The sequence below is a fragment of the Macadamia integrifolia genome, unplaced genomic scaffold (assembly GCF_013358625.1).
Source record: "Macadamia integrifolia cultivar HAES 741 unplaced genomic scaffold, SCU_Mint_v3 scaffold108, whole genome shotgun sequence".
Classification (NCBI taxonomy): Eukaryota; Viridiplantae; Streptophyta; class Magnoliopsida; order Proteales; family Proteaceae; genus Macadamia; species Macadamia integrifolia.
In genome coordinates this window covers 130273-149690 of record NW_024868077.1, presented here as the reverse complement: position 1 = coordinate 149690, position 19418 = coordinate 130273, and the positions used below count along the sequence as shown (strand labels likewise).

The 19418-nt window shown below is 34.9% G+C and overlaps 2 protein-coding genes across 3 annotated transcripts; both read left to right on the top strand.

The window, feature by feature from the left end:
* Nucleotides 1-2227: 2227 nt before the first annotated feature.
* Nucleotides 2228-8958, top strand: LOC122062592 (disease resistance protein RUN1-like). 2 transcript variants are annotated; one of them, XR_006135037.1, is made up of 6 exons: nt 2228-2807; nt 4924-6079; nt 6376-6666; nt 6756-7907; nt 7997-8647; nt 8765-8936. XR_006135037.1 is itself a non-coding variant. In XM_042626222.1 (5 exons), the coding sequence occupies exons 1-5, from the start codon at nt 2293-2295 to the stop codon at nt 8591-8593; spliced, it is 3711 nt and encodes a 1236-aa protein (XP_042482156.1). In that variant the 5' UTR covers nt 2228-2292; the 3' UTR covers nt 8594-8958. The 2 variants fall into 2 exon arrangements, 1 of the variants encoding a protein (XP_042482156.1); XM_042626222.1 differs by having other exon boundaries at nt 7997-8958.
* A 324-nt stretch (nt 8959-9282) lies between these two features.
* On the top strand, nt 9283-19363 carry LOC122062618 (disease resistance protein RUN1-like). The gene is made up of 5 exons (XM_042626268.1): nt 9283-9483; nt 11868-12388; nt 17252-18392; nt 19146-19225; nt 19279-19363. The coding sequence occupies exons 1-5, from the start codon at nt 9283-9285 to the stop codon at nt 19361-19363; spliced, it is 2028 nt and encodes a 675-aa protein (XP_042482202.1).
* Nucleotides 19364-19418: the final 55 nt, after the last annotated feature.

The window sequence follows — 19418 nt, the reverse complement described above, 5'->3', positions numbered from 1 at the left end:
TCCATAAATATTAATCATGAAGCTCTCTCCCATGTACTTGAGGATCAGTCTGAGTCCCATCTGCTAAGATCTTTTGCAGCCTTTCACCCACTACTCTTGTAAGGGGAGTTCATGTTTCCAAAACCATGAAGGTGTTAAAGTGACAGCTGCAAGGACATTTATCTTCTATTTATAATAGAATCCCTAAAACTCTAATTCATTCCCATAATGGATTGGGTTAGGAGTTTCCTAATCAGAGTAAATCTATAATTGTTTGGACTCAATAGATCAATTGGTATCAGTTAAGCCCACATAAAAATCCTAACACTTTCATCTCCCAAACTTTGGATTCTTTGACCTTGGTTTTCCGATGTTGCTCCCAACTTATGAGTTAAGAAACTTTAAAGTGAAAAAGAGGAATTAGAGAATCAGAGAGGAAGGAGATGAGGGAGCCTAAGTGTAAGAGATGGGCGTAGGGAATGGGGGAGCTGAATAGCAAGAGAGGTGTGGCTCCAGTTTGGGCAGGGGGCTGCTAGTGGGGCACCTGTGCATGAGGGAGAGTATAGGAGAGGGAGAGGGGAAGCCAGTATTAGAGCCGGCCAAGGAGAGGGAGGGGTCGTCCAAGATGGAGAGAGAGAGAGAGGGAGAGGGGAAGCTAGTATCAGAGCCGGCCAAGGAGGGGGAGGGGTCGTTCAAGATGGAGGGAGAGAGGGAGAGAGGAAGCCAGTATCATGGCCGGCCAAGGAGGGGGAGGGGTCGTCTGAGATGGAGAGAGAGAGAGAGTATAATCATAGTTGTAGCGGAGTATTCCCCAAGAAAATCGTACCGTAGCTGAGAATTTCTCTCAATATATGTAGATAGAATTAAATATGAATCCAACGGTTTAAATCAATTTGAAAAAATCTAATGATCAACAAATGCCAACCCACTAGCATGCCCAACCCTCTCCCATAATTTTTTTTTTTCTCATGCATGGATAACACCTGGAAAGTTAAAGGAATAAAAAAGGAGCGGGAGGGAGTGGCAGAGGCTAGGGTTGAATGATTGTTTTTCTCATGTGCATGGATCCCACCTCAGAAAAGAAAAAGGCCAAAAAGGGGGAGACTTGAGATGATTGTTTGTTTTTCCTCGTGTGGATCCCACTTTGAAAGAAATCTGGCTAGATCCATTGACACCCTCTATCTATTTCTCCTCTCTTTCCTCATAATCTTACAAATTATAGTTGTTGATAGGAGTTGATGTGCTAAGCGTACATCTTGGGTTTAGGTATTAATATCAGATCGGCTATATTGATCATATTGTATAGGTATCGGCTGAGGCCAGTCCTGATAATTGGCTGATATGGGATCAGATATTGTATTAGTATTAGACGTAAAATAAAAAAAAAACAAAAAAAAAATCTAATTTTTATGAAAAGGAATGATAATATTGATTGATCCAGACCAATACAATTGATCTTGAAACGATATTATATCGGTATCAGCTAAGACCAATACTAATATGAATATCGAGAACTCTCTCTCTCTCTTCGAGAAATTTTAAGAAACATACATCCACCTACCAGATTCGTTTCTTATTTATTTATTTATTTATTGCGATATCAACAGTTTTTATATAAAAAATGGAAAAAGAATGAAAGAAGAATGTACATTATGAATATCCAAGATAAAAGACATCCAAAAAAGAAATCCAAACTAATACCAAAACTAAATTTCCCCTCTACTTTCAACATTACCATTAACAGAGAGAAACCCAACCCAAACAATATCTAATCAAAATTCTGGATCAGTGAAATCAGATTCATTTCTTCTACTAAGTAGAAAATAAGTGATATAGAGACAATCGAACGAAACTCTTATTTTTCATAACAAAGATAAAACAAGATTTTCACTTCGGCTACGTTTGAATGTTAAGAAAAGAAAAAGATTTCAAAAAAAAAAAAAAAATACTATTATTTTGAGGAAGAAATACACAAAATGTTGTTTATGTAATTATGATTTTTCCAAGTCCTGCACAAAAAAAAAAAAAAAAAAAAAAAAAAACAAAACAAAACAAAACAAAAAAAAAAACAAAAAACAAAAAACAAAAAACAAAAAGGAAAAAAAATTCCGAGTCCCAATGGTCAGTCGTGCCGTGTGCGTCCCCCCAACTTTAATACTTTATGGAAGTTGCCATAGAATTTCTAAAGCACCAATTTTCTAGAAAACATGTTGTCTTTAATTTTATATGTTGGCTTCCTCTTATAGCAGTGAGTAAACAAGGAAAAAGAAAGAGAGCTCCAAAACCATCTTTCTCTGCAACTATTGCAACTTCATGGCTTCATCATCATCATCAGGGGTTACTACTTCATCTGCCTCCTCTCGCCGGCCTTCTCTTAATAACTATGATGTGTTTATCAATTTTAGAGGTCAAGATACTCGTACAAACTTCGTGAGTCTGCTTTACAAAGATCTAATGAGAGAAGGAATCTATGCCTACAGAGATAGCGAAGAACTCTGGGAAGGAGAAGAGATTTGTCCGTCACTTCTTAGAGCAATCCAAGGATCTGAAATCTCAATTCCTGTCTTCTCTAAAAACTACTCAGATAGCAAATATTGTCTCCTGGAACTTGCTGAGATATGGGATTGCCATTTATCTAATGGTCAAACCATTTTGCCTGTATTCATTGATGTTGAGCCACGAGATGTTCGACATCAGACTGGAAGTTTTGAGGGACCATTTCATGAACACCAGATGAATGAGTCTGCTGAAGTCAACAGTTGGAAGAATGCTTTGAAAGAGGTGGGAAATCTAAAGGGATGGCCTCTCAAGGGGGATGCAACTATTGAGTAAGCAGCTTTACTCTCACAAATATTTATTCCTAACCTAGCTACTCTTTCATATCATATTTTGATCTTACCATGGCAAGCTTATCTTTTTCTTCTTTAGCCAAGTAAAACAATATGATCCTCACTAACTCAATCGGTTCTCAATTTTATTTTATTTATTTATTATTATTATTATTATTATTATTATTATTATTATTATTATTATTATTATTATTATTATTATTATTTTATCAGTGAGGCTTGTTTTGGCCTTGTATGAGTCGAACAAAGATTAAGAAAAAGAAAATACACGATTTTAGCTTAAAAAACAGAACTTGTTCATAAATTTTGTGAAAAGGAAAAGATGATTTGACTGATTCCCAAGATTCCAATCAAGTATCGGGGTTTTGGCAAATTTGATAATTAAAAGTGAGTCTAGACAAAGGTGCCTGTAAACCTAGGTCCAAACTAAATCCCATCCCATCACCTTCCCTACCAACCCCATCAGCCCACCATTTAAAAGTAGCAACCTTGGATTAGAGTTTTAGGCCCAAAATTGAGATAAAATCTTGTTTCAAAAACATGACTTCCAAATGTTTTAGAAAAAATGAATTTTATGATGCCAAATTTGAGGATAGTTTAGAATTTTTTGGAAAATACTTAAGGTTCTCTTGGCATATTTTATTTTTCCCTTATATTTATTATTTATTTATGAATAAATTATTTAATTACTACAAAACATAATAGATTATATAATGAAAAATAAGTTTGGTATGCATAATGTAACATTGAGTATTTTATTAAAGATGTGTTTTGTATGATGTACATTTATATTTGGAAAAAAAATTCTCTGCTACCCCATGGTAGCTGCCAAGGGAATGAAATCCCAGGGCAGGTTTAAAAACATCCACCTTGTGTGAATTTTTTCATCCTTACCCCTAAGATTCCATTCTCCTGGCTGGTACTAGGGGTTGCAACTAGGCAACAACCAAGTTTCGCTCCTATATTTGAACGTAGGGACCCACACAATGGTGGGATCTATTGTAAAGTATACAAAGTGGGTCCTGTCAGTTAGCAAATTGCCCAAGAAAATATAATGTTGCTAAAAGTAGACCTTAATCAATCTAAACAAATTCTCTTCATTCAAAGCGAATCCCAAATGAAAAATCTTTCTAATTTAGTCCACCTTAGGAGGGATATCTACATAAACGAAGAACTTCATCTAAAACCTAGAACTTTAGATGAAGGTATTTCTATCCTAAACCCATTTTCTTATTTTAGAAATTTTACCAAAATAATTAAAATTTATTGAAAAAATAAAATGTTATAAATTGCACCAACTTTTACTAGAAACGAAATTTTAAAAAGGACCAGAACACACCTGGATAATAAAAGGTAAAACGTAGCTAGAAGCAGTTGGGGTGTAAGTTTGTAGTCGTTGCAAACAATTATTGTTAAAAGAGATTCTCACAATGAAGAAAAATTTTGTCCTTTCTATTCAATGTTAAACTAGAGCACTAGGCTCACCATGACAATCCAGATAATCGTACATATTCAAATGGAATTAATTACTACTTACAAAAAGGAAGTTAATTGTCATAAAATTACCTTCTTTGAGTAGCTTATTCTCTAATTTATCAAATTAGAAATACAAATTAAAAAAAAAATAAAAAAAAATAAACGCATTAAGATTTTCATTAAAGAAAAAAAAAAGAAGTTTGAACAACTTATGATATGCTACATTATATAAACAAGACAACTCCTATCTATATTATTTCTAGATTGGGCTGAAACCAATGTTGTTTGGCCCACTAAAGGTTGATGTAGTTTCCTTTCTACTGTAAAGGAACAAGATATCAATTTTGTTTGGCATTATGCTTTGGTATGCATTATTTTGATGATTTGTATTGCTACTTGTGAAAAAAAAAAAAAAAGCCCACCATTCCCTCGACTCTGTACACAAAGGTTGGTTTTCTTAATTTTTGCCTATACTTAATTCTCAATTGTAGTGCTTTCCATTTATATGTTCTTTTTTTCTATGCCATAAAAAAATTGAGTAATCTTTTCCCATTTTTGTACTAGAGATTTACATATTGTTTCCTATTGTTGTGATTTACCTTTTACATGACAATTGCAGGGATCAATCAAATTTAGTCGAGTTAATTGTTCAAAGGGTTTTGAAAGAACTTAGCAGCTCCACCTTGGATGAATGTAAACACCCTGTTGGAATAGATTCCCACATAGATGCATTACGATCTTTATTGGAAGTTGGTTCCAATGATGTAAGATTTGTGGCAATAGTTGGCATGGGTGGCCTCGGAAAGACAACTATCGCAAAAGCTATCTATAATCGCATCTTTAGAAGCTTTAGTGGGAGTAGTTTTCTTCCCGATATAAGAGAAAAAGCAGCAAAAGGAAATATTGGTCTAGTTTCCTTACAAAAGAGACTTCTTAAAGATATCTTGAAAAGGAAGCATGATGTGAGTATTGTTTCTCAAGGATCAACATTGATAGAAAAACTACTTTATAAAAAAAATGTTCTTCTTATTCTTGATGATGTGGACGATCATGTACAACTTGATGTATTAGTTGGTGGAATCAATTGGTTTGGTCAAGGAAGTAGGGTCATAATAACAACTAGAGATGTCCAAAGTTTGAATGCACATAAAGTTGATAAAGACATTCAAATATATATGCCTGACGTACTGAATTTTGGCTATTCTCTTCAACTTTTTAGTTTGTATGCCTTTTCAAAGAACAAACCTCCAGAAAATTTTGAGCAACTTTCACATGAAATCGTAGACTTTGCTGATGGGTTACCCCTAACTCTAGAGGTGTTGGGTTCTTTTTTGTTTGGAAAAGAAAAAGAAGAATGGGAAGATACATTAGAAGGACTGAAAGATATCTTTAATAAGGAGGCCTCTGGAATGTTGATAAAAAGTTATGACGAAAAGGTCTTTGCAAGGTTGATGATAAGTTATGATAAACTAAGTGATCATGCGAAAACTATATTTCTTGATATTGCATGCCATTTCAATGGATGGAAAGCAGATATAGCAATTTCAATATGGGAAGCTTGTGAATTACATCCTAAATTAGCAATAAAAGAACTCAGTCAAAGGCACCTACTAAAGATAGAGACTGATAATTATGTTGTGGAGAGATTGAGAATGCATGATCAACTTCGATATATGGGAAGGAGAATTATCGAAAAAGATAGCTATGGGGACCCCAACAAGAGTAGTAGATTGTGGTCACATGAAGCAATCTTAAAAATATTAAAAAAAGGCACGGTAAGAGACATTTTTCTTGTCACTTTTTATTATAAGTAATCATTTAATCCTGGACTATCACTCCATGTGATGGTCAAAAACAAGCAATTAACACATATAAGGGTTCGAGTCTAATCAACCCCATTGTGCAAAAAAATGCATAGGTTGGGACCACTTTTAAGCTACCCCTTCTAGGACCATATGGAATAGGGCTAGCATTGTGGTATTGCCCTTTTAAACATTTAATCTTATTTTGTCTTGATAAAGTACTATTATAATCAAATTTTCTTTATTTGGATGCTATTTTCCTGCTGTAGGGAACTCAAATGGTTGAAGGTATCATCATTCCCTTTGATGTGGTCATAGATGATTTAAGCTTTGAAGACTTTGCGAAGATGCCCAATTTAAGATTTATCCAAGATGTCAGACTTTTCGGTAATAACAATATCAATGGGGATTTTTTTCATCTTCCTTCTCAATTAAGATTTTTCCGTTGCCCTTTGAAAATTGTTCCAACCAATTTTTATCATGAGGAACTAATTCATCTTGACTTATCAAGAAGTGACATCAACCTAGATTGGAATGATAAACCTCAAAATAAAAATAAGGTATAGTACAATTGTAATTTTTAAAATTTCACTTGTTTTCCTATCAAATTTGAAATGAAGACAAATAATATCATTTCTTTGTTTGACAGAGGTTTCAAAAGTTGAAGGTTCTTATTCTCCAGAGGTGTCGCCATCTTTCAGACTCTCCCGACTTCTTCTCATGGTTTCCATGCTTACAAAGATTGGATCTCACATGGTGCACTTCTCTTTTGAAACTTCGAGATAGTATTTGTCAGATGGCTTCTCTCAAAAGTCTTATTCTCAATTATTGTGTTTCAATCAACAAGTTTCCTACATCCATAGGTAATATAAAACATTTGGTTGAGCTTTCAGTAAGTGGAACCGAAATTGAAGAACTACCTGATGGTATTGGACAATTAGAGAAGCTTAAGAAGTTAGATGTTTCATTTTGCCATAAGTTGGTGAGGCTACCAACATCAATGGGTAGAATGAAGAGTTTGGTTTACTTTGATCTATCTGATACTATGATTGTAAAATTACCAGATGATTTTTCAAAACTGATCTCAAGCTTAGAGGTGTTAAGAATGGGCATGGCAGAACCAAATTATCAGATAGACTGCCAGAAGAGTCTTCAACCACTCCTAATCAGCATGAGTGATTTTGCTTCTCAACTTCAGGTTCTATGTTTGGCAGGCTACATGAGCCTTGAATCTCTTCCAAAGCTTCCCTCCAGTTTAACTCATCTAGAAGTTAAGAAGTGTATTTCACTGCAGATAATTTCAGATCTATCTCACTTGGAAAGTTTGAAGGAATTATTGCTTTATGATTGTGATTCATTGTTAAGATTACCGGATTTGTTAAACCTGAAAAGAATGATGATATTAGAGATTGGAGATTGTGAAAATCTAGAGAAAATTCAGGGCCTTGAAAGACTAGAATCCTTGCAAGTGTTGAGACTGCTGAGTTGCCCCAAATTAACAGAGTTACCTGATTTTTCAAACCTGAAAATTTTGAGAGAATTAGAGATTAGCGAATTTGAAAATCTAGAGATAATTCACTGCAAAGGACTAGATTCTTTGGAACACTTGAAAGTGAAAAGTTGCCACAAATTAACAGAGTTACCTGATATATCGAAGCTAAAAAGATTGTGGAGAATAGAGATTAATCATTGTGCAAATCTAGAGAAAATTCAGAGCTTGGAAGGAGCAGACTCTTTAAAAGCATTCGATATGTCGTTATGCTTCAAATTAACAGAGACATTGAGGAAGATACATGGGCAGGTACTATTGTCTTTCTCTCTGTAACTTTAAATGGAGCTTTCTATGTTCGTTGATGGGACTTTTTGCCTCTCTCTTTATTATATATGCAGGGAAGACTTGTTGGTAATGTTGAGGAAGATGGTCAGGGAACTAACTCAATTGTTGCTGATGATCATGACATCTATCAAGGCTCACCAATTCTATGTGTTGTTTTTGCATTGAAATCTTGGAAACAAATTAAGTTTGTGGATGGTGAGCTATTATCCATCAATCTTGTGACTGAGGCTGATATCCTTTGGAGAGGACGAAGGATATGGTGTCGCCATTCGATTATAGCTGAGGGCATTGAGTTCACTAATAAGAGAGACATAATCTACATCCACCATTTCAAAGGGTTTGATTGGTTTGGGTTTCCTCTGGAAAGCAAAGATGCTATCGAGAGATTAAGTGTAGAGATAGTCGAAATATTCAGATACTCAGATTCTGACTCCTACTATAACGATGATAGGTTCGCCCAAGTGGAACTCATTAAGGTGTTGTTCGAAGACAAGGATTCAGAGCAGCAAATGCCTAACCAAGAATCCAGTGCTTTGTTGGTCGCAGATTTCTTCAGATGGTCTAATGCTGACCATGATGATGAAGAAGTGGAGGAGGAAGAAAATGCTGATGATGATGAAGAGGAGAAGGGGAAGAGGAAGAGAGGCTGAAGCACAGCAAGAGAGCTCATCTTCACTTGTGCCTGCATAGAAATTAATCTTTATGTTGTTCACTCTGCCCCTGTATTTTCGATAGCAATTAATGTGTCAAATTTCTTTTTCTGGTAGTACTAGGATGGCCTCTATTTCTCATATTTTTGTTATTTTTGTTCTTGTGAATAGTGATCAAAGCCAAACAAGGGTAATGGTTTGGATTTGGAGAAGTATTTAGGGACACAAACCTTACAAGAGGTCATAGTCATTGTTTTAGTTTCTCCAGTAACCAAACCAAGATTTGTTTCCTATGAGATAATGAAGAACCACCAGACGGTTGGACTTATTGGTCAACCTTCCATAATAGTTGTAAGTTTTTGGGATATTTATTTTGTTATATTTGTGATAATCATCTGTCAAATTTTGCACCAAATTTTCTATACTTTTGGTCCTTCTTTGACATGAATAGTTAAATAACTACAGTGAAACCTAAACCAAATAGGCAACATTTATTCTCACTTTGAATCTTATAATAGTGCAACATAGTTCTTCTTTCAGTATTTCCTTGGTTTCTCAATCTTTCTTTCTCTTGAATGGCACAAAGTTGCTTGTAGTTCAACTTTTCTCTGTTCTATTATTTGCATGTCATATTTTTATTTCATTACATGTTGTGCCCTACCTTGCAGTTTGATCAGCGACGGAAAACCATGGGTCTTCCTACAAGTGATGAGATCCGAAAGCAAGAGATTCTTAAGACATTCATGGATGAGGTAAAGACAGATACTATGCTTATACTCGAATTTTCAGCCTTGCACAGGGAGATTTTTGTTTCATTTCCTGTTGTTCACACTGAGTTCTTATTGCCTTGGCTCTTTGTTCATGCAGCATCCAAAGATGGACTTCTCAAGGTGAAAGATATAGAATTGTTTCACTTGATACATAATTTTTGTGGTCAGAGGAACTTAATTTGGGGGAGGTTTCTTTTCCGAGATTCTCTGTTCAGTTGTTTAAATTAGTAGGATCAGGGCATTTTCATTTTGCTTGCTTTGTTTATATTATGTCATATACTCATATACTTACCTATTCAGAAAGTCTAATATTGAATTTCTAGTTTGGCTTAGAATTGGATTAATAAGCTTAAGAAAAAGAGGCTGACTTTAGGCAAAGGAGCATCAAAGCATTAAAGTAAGGATCCTGTAATCACATGGAAATGGAAATAAGTTGTTTCTGCTATTTCAGTAACTTCTTCTTCATGTAAGCAGTGAAGTCATTTTGGATGGCAGCAGAAATCCATATGGGGGATTTTCATATGTCCAGTATATCTTGTTTAGGTGATCTCTCTTTATTTCAGTCATTTAGTGTTCAAGTGGCTAAATATGACCACCATATGAGTTGATAGGGAAGATCTGCTAGACAAGTTAAATTTGTGATTTCTCTGTTTGCATCACTTGATTACCTGACCATGAATCATCTTCCCCTTGAATAGAGGAGAGATATAGTTCCCATTGTATTGGACTTCAGCTCCAGCCATGAATTCAAGTTTTACATAGAAATGCACAAGAAAGATGACTCAAAATGCAATTGCCTAAAATTTGACAGGGAGTACAATTGAGCTGCAAAGTAAGCCCCTATATGGAAACTTAATGGGCCATCTATAGATCTTATGGAGTGAGTACCTTTGAGCTGCAGTGTAAGCTCCTATATGGAAACTTATTGGGCCATCTATAGATCTTATGGAGTGAGTACCTTTGACCTGCAGAGTAAGCCCCTATATGGAAACTTATTGGGCCATCTATAGATCTTATGGAGTAAGCAACAATTGAAGAGATTATACAATTGAAGAGTATAATCTTTCAGTCACATTTTCAGCCATGTATACAAGCTCTGGTTTCTAAACTAAGCTTCTCAGGGGAAATGCTGTAACCAAGAAACTGGGAAGTGCTATACCTTAAAGAGCTCTGAAGCTTTGGATTTTTTCCCCCTGAGACCTTCACTAATCTGTGCTCTATAAGGCGGAATTTTTTTCTGAGACCATCACTAATCAGTGGTTGGTCATTGATATAAACATTAATGCTGGGAAGTAATTAACTCAATTTTTGCAAACTAGTCTCAGTGCCCAGAGGAAGAAAAGCTCTCTGCATTGTAGCAATCGCCATAGAAAAAGCTCACACCATACATGAAGCCCCAATGGGTAAAAGCAAATCATTTATGAGGTCTACATATGGGTAGACAATTAATTGGATTTTCGGTGCGATTAATTTCAGCAAATGAAAGGGGAAATCAGAGAGCCTATTAATCACATACCCTGCATATCGTTAATAAAGAAATGCCATTTTGGGAGTAAGCTGAGTGAAAATTACAAAGATTTGAATTCAAACTATGAAGTCCTTGTAAAATAAAATATGGGGAAAAGAATGGTCCCTGATGGCATGGCTTCTACGCCTATGCAGGGAACAATGAGGAGGCACAAATGAGTATAAAGGTATTGGGATTTTTTTGGGTTTCATAGGATAGGGGGCATAATTTTCACCGCCTTCTATGTTTGGATGCAAGGGCCATGCGACGAAGGATAGTTCTTTTTCCATAAAAAAAATGATCTATCAAATTACGGATTAAAATTTGAAGAAAATATTGAAATACATGTTCTATAAATTCTGTACACGACAAGGGAAATGCAGACAAAATTAAAACCTAGGAAATTCGTCCATTCTTATTTTAGAAATAAAAAATTATAGTAATAAAAATATTTTTTTTATTATCCAGAATTAAAATCTATTTGTTATTATAAAAACTTGCCCCATCCTCATCCCTATTGATAATGATCACCTATAATGAAAATGCTTATTCATATCCATCTTCTTACCGAACCCACTTGGCCATAACTGCTACTACTACTTAAATTGAATGATCAATCCAATTGCGATCGTGGACCAAAAAACCTGTCCTTAAATAAAACAGAGAAAGTGACCCCATTAATTTTATAATCCAATAATTCTGATACACGGCAGAGAAAGTATTCCAAAGGAGAGAGAGCTTAATTCCCAAGTCTAACAAGAAGAAAAGAAGAGATAAAGAGAGCTTCCTCATTAACATCTCTGCAACTAATTTGTTCAGGACTCTAAGAGCGAGTAATCTGATGGTGAAACTACAGTTTCCCTCCATCGTATCTATAATAGTTTTGATAGTATCCCTGAAGAGCTTAAATTTCTTATCGATAGAGATGCCTTCAAGTGTTCTTGAATGGGTCTGGACATTTCTGTTACTCTCTTTCATTTTTTATCTCTTATACAAGAAGAGAATAAGAGAGCTCAATGAAGTCTGTGATGACTGCGATTTTTTGGCTTCTTCCCACCGGCCTTCTTCTTACGATGTGTTTATCAATTTTAGAGGTGCAGATACTCGTGAAAACTTTGTTGCTCTTCTTTACGATGCTCTAAGTAGTGCTGGAATCCATGCCTTCATAGATAGCGAAGAACTTTGGGAAGGAGAAGAGATTTGCCCATCGCTTTTAAGAGCAATCCGAGGCTCCAAAATGTCGATTCCTGTCTTCTCTGAACACTATGCAGATAGCAAATATTGTCTCTTGGAACTTGCTGAGATATGGGAACGCCATTTATCGGATGGTCAAACCATTCTGCCCGTATTCATTGATGTTGAGCCAAGGGATGTTCGACACCAGAGTGGAAGTTTTGAGGGATCATTTAAGAAACACAAGAAGAAGTGTAAGTCAGGTGAGGTACAGAGATGGAAGGATGCTTTGAAAGAGGTGGGAAATCTGAAGGGATGGCCACTCAAAGGAGATTCAAGCATTCAGTAAGTCTTACTCTAACAAACTTAGCGGATCAAGTTCTCTTACAAGAATCATTCTTGTACGGGGTTGATCCACACAGATGTAATCCATCCAACAATCAACTTTGTGATAGATTCTATATGTGTGGATCAGCCCACGGGAATGGTTCTGGAATTCTTTTTCTTTACTAGTACCTAAATTAAAGGAGTTAATGGGTTCAATTTCGGTTTATATGGTGCAGTCTGGTTTAGTTCACATTTATTTGGTTGAAACTAAAATCGCATCATTTACTAAACAGTTGCATTTTCTGAAACCACAACTGTTTAGTAAACGGTTTTGGTTCCATGGTTTTTAAACTGTATCGATTTCACGGTTTTAGACAGCTTTATCTCGGTATATTCTATACGGTTTCTAAACGGTTAGCAATCGGTTTGCTAGTTTATTCGCATGCTTACTAAAATTTGTTTTTATTGACAAACACTTCAATCTTGTATCAAATTAAATGAGGCAATGAATAAGTAAGGATTTAACTACATAACTACATAATATGAGTAAATTATTTAATAGACTATTGGATAGTCTCCATGGTCCTTAATTATTCCCTAAATTAAACAATTATGCTTCATTAAAACAACCAAATATTTAATCGTTGTACGGGTTAATTGGATTGGTTTTGATGGGTTAAACGGTTAGGTTTTCATAGTATCAATTAATTTTGAAACCAACGGGTTAAACGGTTAAAACCGACCCAACCCATTTAACTAATTGATCTTAAACTTGAAATCAGATTGAACCATTTACTAAATGGTTTTGCGGTTTTAGGGTCAACGGCTTAGTTCGATTTTGATTTCGATTTCAAATTCACATCCTTAACCTAAATACTATTGCATTTTACTATTGAAGAGCCTCCCCATGGCACTATGGCACCCGTATCATGCATTTCATCACACAATTTTGAATCACATTTGACGGTTAAAAGCATCCCTGACATGCACCCCAACACTTGAATGCACATGAAACTCCCTAACGGTTAGATGACGCCCATCATGGCTGGAGAGGATCTGAATCTGTATAGCATGCGAATCATGTCATTTTGCTGCGTTTTAGGCCTTTGTCAAACCCATTAATTTAAATCCCATTAATTTCTTGGGCCTGTTATATGTCCATGGGCTGAGGCACCACACATGAGCCATCTTCCTTGGCGCATCCGTTAAAATACACTTTAGCAAGTCCACGGCAGAATTTGTTGTTTTATAGATAGTTTTATTTGTCAATTGATTGTTTTATAATTCTATCTTCCAAGTCATAATATGCTTAGCTAATCAATCAGGATCTTATTAAACATGTTAATAAGGCCAATTGTTACTATTAAGAGACTTAGTTTGGATCAAAAGAAGATGGTTTAATGAGCAGAGCAACGTTGGTACTTTACTCTTCCCTTGGTTGTAACTTGTCACAAACCCATCTCAATGTATAGACTAATTTATGAAATGTTAGCAAAATAAAAAGATTCACATATGACACAGATTTTATGTGGTTTACACACCGATGTGATGTACTATGTTTACAAGAGAAGGTGAATATGATTCACTATTTCACTATATGATGGAAGAAAAATTATAATAGAGATCTCTCAAGAACACTCAAACTTATAGCAAGAACACTCGTCTAGAAACCCTAACACGAAAAATTAATCCTCAAACCTCACTTGCTTACACAACAAGACAATAGTACAAATATGTACTTTTTCAAGTCGGGTTGGCCTAACCCTCTATCACAGGCCTCAGGAGAAAAAAAATCATTCAAGTCGCCACCAAAATATGTTGAAACAAGTCAATCTTCAAAATAGTTCAAGAATTTGAAACACACATAACGGTTAATCCTAAGTAATGAAACCAAAATAGCATCCTGCCATCCTTAACTAGTGGCAATTTCATCGGCCAACGTCAAGGGTTTTGACCCAAGTTCAGTATAAGGGAACCCCAAACAAAAAATGTTTTTGAAATTTAGTCCACCCAAGGTCCTAGGACGGGCTACATAGGCCAAGAACCAAGGTCTAAGACCTAGTATTTTAGATGAACTTATCTCTAACAAAATTTTAATTTATATTTTTCAAAATTTGACCAAAGTGATTGAAACTGATAAGAAATAGTACAATCATGATTTTTTTTCCCTTCAATGAGTGATGCAAGAGATGGTATACAATTTATATATTACACCAACTTAAAGTAAAACTAAAGTTTGAAAAACAGGGACTACCCTTGGGTTAAAAATTTAAGATTAGCTACCAGCAACAGGAGCTTGAGTTTTTAGGGGTTAGGAAGCAATTACGGTTAAAAAAAATTCTTACATAAGAGAGAAATTTTGTCCTCTATTTCCTCATGCAGCTACATACTCTCTGATCTTATGACAACAGATTACAAATCTATGTAAAAGTTACAGCATTTTCTTTTGCCCTACTGCATTTATTTTATAAAATAAAAAAAAAATTATAAATTTTTGTTATTGTTGACCTCTTATCCATGTTCTTTCTCAATTGGAATGAAACCAATGATGTTTGGATCACCAGAAGTTGATCTAGTTTTCATTGTACAAGTAAAGGAATAAGATATCAATTTTGGTCGTCTTGGTGGTTTGGCATGCATTATGTTGATGATAGTTATGGCTTTCTTTCTTATATATAAGTGCATGTACTCGTATTTCGTGGCTAATATTTTTTTGGACTATTTTACCTTTCTTATTTATTTAAATACCTTAATTTCTTCATTATCACTTTTCCTTTATCTTTCTTATTTTTTTTATTTTTTAGGTATTCTTTGTTCTTTTTATGGTTAAATATTAGTTTTATTATTCATTTAAAATCTCTCTCTCTCTCTCTCTCTCTCTCATATTTAGGAACTAATATTAGTTTCTTTATTCAGTTTAACAAAAAATTAAGCCTCTTATAAGATATCTACCATCTTTAACCGATTGCATCAGCTAAGAGAATCTTCTCTATCTATTTTGGAAGGAGATTTATATGGGAATCATACAAAATCCTCGAAACTCTACATGGTAGCAGAATCCAGCTAAGCCTATTGGCCTCATATGGGATAATCTCCTATTGGGATGATAACCTATATTAGGTAAATCAATTCTGAAAAATTACGACAGCTTGTCACTTGACATGTTTAATAACTTATTATGTTGAAGAAGATCCACATTCCTTGTTGATCTAATCATAGATATCATATTGAATTCTCTAATTTGTAAAGTGCCCAATATCCTCAAAGTTAAAGATCTTTCCTACTTTCTAAATGGGAAGGCTATTGATCTTGAGACCAACATTGAAGCACCATTAGCGGGACCCTATATGGAAGAATATTTAATATTCTATACTTGAACGTTTCACATTGCCACGTTTTGGAATTTTTTTTTTTAACTTAAAAATCTTATTAGTTTCTATTTATTTATTTATTTTTTGTGAAGAAATCTTATTAATTTCCTTTCCAATAAAAATTCCCCACTCTCTCTCTCTCTCTCTCTCTCTCTCTCTCTCTCTCTCTCTCTCTCTCTCTCGTTTCTTTTTTCTCTATTTAAAATATCTTTTATGAATTATTTTCTCTATTCTCCACATCTCCTGCTCTCTCCCTTCCTATCCCTCTCCCTTTCTCCTCGTTCTTTCTGTAACCACAACCACAACCACAACCATGGGTGTTCATCTTGTTTATGGTTTTTTGTACACTGCCGTCCTGTTCTTATTTTTTCAATGATCCTAGGGTTTTACAACCTGAAACACTATGGCAACACACAGATGCGCAGTTTATGTTCTTTTTCTAAAATATAAAATATAATTCCTTGTTAGAGAAGGAAGGTAGGAACTTCCCAGCTACTCGAATCGATCAATACACACATGCGAAGTTTCTCTTCTGTTACATAACTAATTAACTATTTTTCAATGGTTTGGCGTCATTGTTGTGCGTCTGAAGTGAAACTCATGGGTTTTCCTTTGTGAGCTGAACTTGGGTTTCTTCTTTAGCTACAACCGTTTCTGTTTTGCTTGCTTTACTAATTTCTTCTTACTGGGTTGATTGGAGAGCTTTTTTTTTTTTTTTTTTTTTTTTTTTTTTTTTTTCACTTCTTTTAGTTCTTAAAAAGGTGGGTTCTGCTTGATTGGTGGTTGTGGTAGAAGAACTGGAGAAAGAACCATCAGAACTAGATCTTGGTGATTTTTGCTATTGCCTGTAGACTAACTGTGTCACTGAAGCAAAAAATACTGCCCTGATATAAATATAAAATAAATAATCCGATTTCTGTTTTAATTAACCTGTAATTTGAGGCTTTGCATCTTTAATGTTTAGTTTCTCTATGGGGACTGCTACTGGGTGCAGTAAATAAATGGCATGGCTCATCTAAAGAAAACTCAATTTGGCAAAGTTGATTTAGATTATGTTTTGGAGAATTTGATTTGGAGATGTTATATTTCTTTGCCTATTATTGGTGCCATATGATTTTGTGGTGACATTTGCTAAAGAATGAAAAATATTCTTCTTCTATACTTGTTCATTTAAATATATTTCAAGTACTTCTAAACCTATTACCCTATTTTACACTCTCTTTTTTGAATTCCAATTTCTTCAATATTGGTCAATGCTAAGCAAATACTTAATCTAGTTTTGGATCCTCTTTGTGTTTATGTTGTGTTTGTGTGCCTGTATATGTTATCTTCTTTCTTCTTCTTCTTTTTTTTTTTTTTTTTTAATCATTGTTTAAAATGTTTGGCCACACTCTTACATTTTACTTGAGATTTGCACTTAGTTAATTATTATCATGATTTTTTTTTTCATATGGAATTACTACCCTATTAAGTTGGGGTAAGGCTGAGTTTGTTGTTGTTGTAATTGCAGGGAGCAACTAACTGTGGTCAAGTTAATTGTTCAAAATAGTTTGAGAGAATTAGATATCGCCCCCTTGGATGTATGTAGATACCCAGTTGGAATAGATTCTCATGTAGAAAACCTAATTTCTTTACTGAATATTGATTCCAATGATGTACGATTTGTGGCAATATGTGGCATGGGTGGCCTCGGAAAGACAACTATTGCAAAGGCTGTTTACAATGAAATCTACAGAAGCTTTAATGGGAATAGCAGCTTTCTTCCAAATGTAAAAGAAGTAAATAACAATTTAGTTTCCTTACAAAAGAGACTTCTTCAAGATATCTTCAAAAAAGGCCATGACATAACCAGTGTTTCGAGTGGATCAAATTTGATAAAAAAAATGCTTGACAAAGCAAAAGTTCTTCTTATTCTTGATGATGTGGATGATCATGAACAACTTGATGTGTTGGCTGGTGGGCTTGACTGGTTTGGTGAAGGAAGCAGGATCATTATAACAACTAGAGATCTTCATATCTTGAATGTGCATGAAAATAAAGTTTATGGAGTTATTCATATATATGAACCTGAAGTACTGAATTTTGAGAACTCTCTTCAACTTTTTAGTTGGCATGCTTTTTCAGAGAATGAACCTCCTGAAAGCTATAAGAAGCTTTCACATAAAGTTGTACATCTTGCTGAAGGGTTACCCTTAACTCTTGAGGTGTTGGGTTCTTGTTTAATTGACAAAGACAAAGAAGAATGGAAAGATACATTAAGAAGATTGAAAGGTATACTTGAAGACAAGGTCTGTGAAAAGTCAATAAAAAGCTATGAAGACAAGGTTATAGCAAAGTTGATGATAAGTTACAACAAACTAGGTGATCCTGAGAAAGCCATATTTCTTGATGTGGCATGTCATTTCATTGGACGGAAGGTAGAAGAAGCAATTTCCATATGGGATGCCTGCAATTTACATCCAAGGTTAGCAATAAAAGAACTCTGTCAAAAGCACCTCCTAAAGATTGACGATTTTGGGATACTAAGTATGCACGATCAACTTCGATATATGGGAAGGAGAATTATCTCGATAGATGGCTCTCGGGACCCCACTAATCGTAGTAGGTTGTGGTCTCCTGATGAAATCTTGAAAGTACTAAAAAAAGATAAGGTAAGATCCTTATGCTTGCATCTTTTCTTGTTCTACTTTTATTATAAGTAATCATATAATCTTGATAAGAGCTGTTGCTCGATGTGATGGTGGGATTCCAAGGCTACCAGCACAACTAGGATTGAATCTCAAAAACCATATAGTGTGGCAGCCAAGATTTGGAACACCTCTATTTAACTCCTCTTGGACCTTGTGAAAGTAGGACTACACTGGTTGTAGCCCTTTCAATCCTATAATCCAGGCTTTTTGGAACATAATAATAAAAAATTGATAGTGCATTGAGTATGGTTCTGCATCTTTATTACTGTTTTCTTTCCTTGTGATACTTTTTTTTTCTCTCTCTCGATGTAGAGAAATCAAATGGCTGAAGGTATCCTCCTTGATAGAAACTTTCATTTTGAAGCCGAAGATGTTTTAAGTTGTGAAGAATTTGAGAAGATACCAAATTTAAGATTTCTCCAAGTCTACGGAAATAGCCTCAATGGTGATTTTTCTCAACTTCCTTCTAGATTAAGATGGTTCCGTTGGACGCAATGCCCTTTGGAAATTCTACGAGCCGATTTTTATCATGATGAGCTTGTTCATCTGGACTTATCACAAAGTTTTATCAAACAAGCTTGGACTAATACACCTCAAAATAAAAAGAAGGTACAGTATTTGCCTAGTTGTCTTTTTCTTCTATTTTTTTAACTTGTTTTATTATTAAATTTCAAATGCAATGTAAAATTTTACATCATTTCTTTGTTTTTTCAGCGATTCCAAAAGTTGAAGGTTCTTATCCTCCGTAACTCTCATGATCTCTGTGACTCTCCCAATTTCTTTGCATGGTTTCCGTGCTTACAGAGATTAGATCTTAGTGGTTGCTTTTCTCTTTTGGAACTCCCAGAAAGTATTTGTCGGATGAGTTCTCTCAAAAGTCTCTGTCTCAGCAATTGCAAGTCACTCTACAAGTTGCCGACATCCATTGGTGATCTAAAACATTTAGTTGAGCTTAACGTGGATAATACAGAAATTAAAGAACTGCCC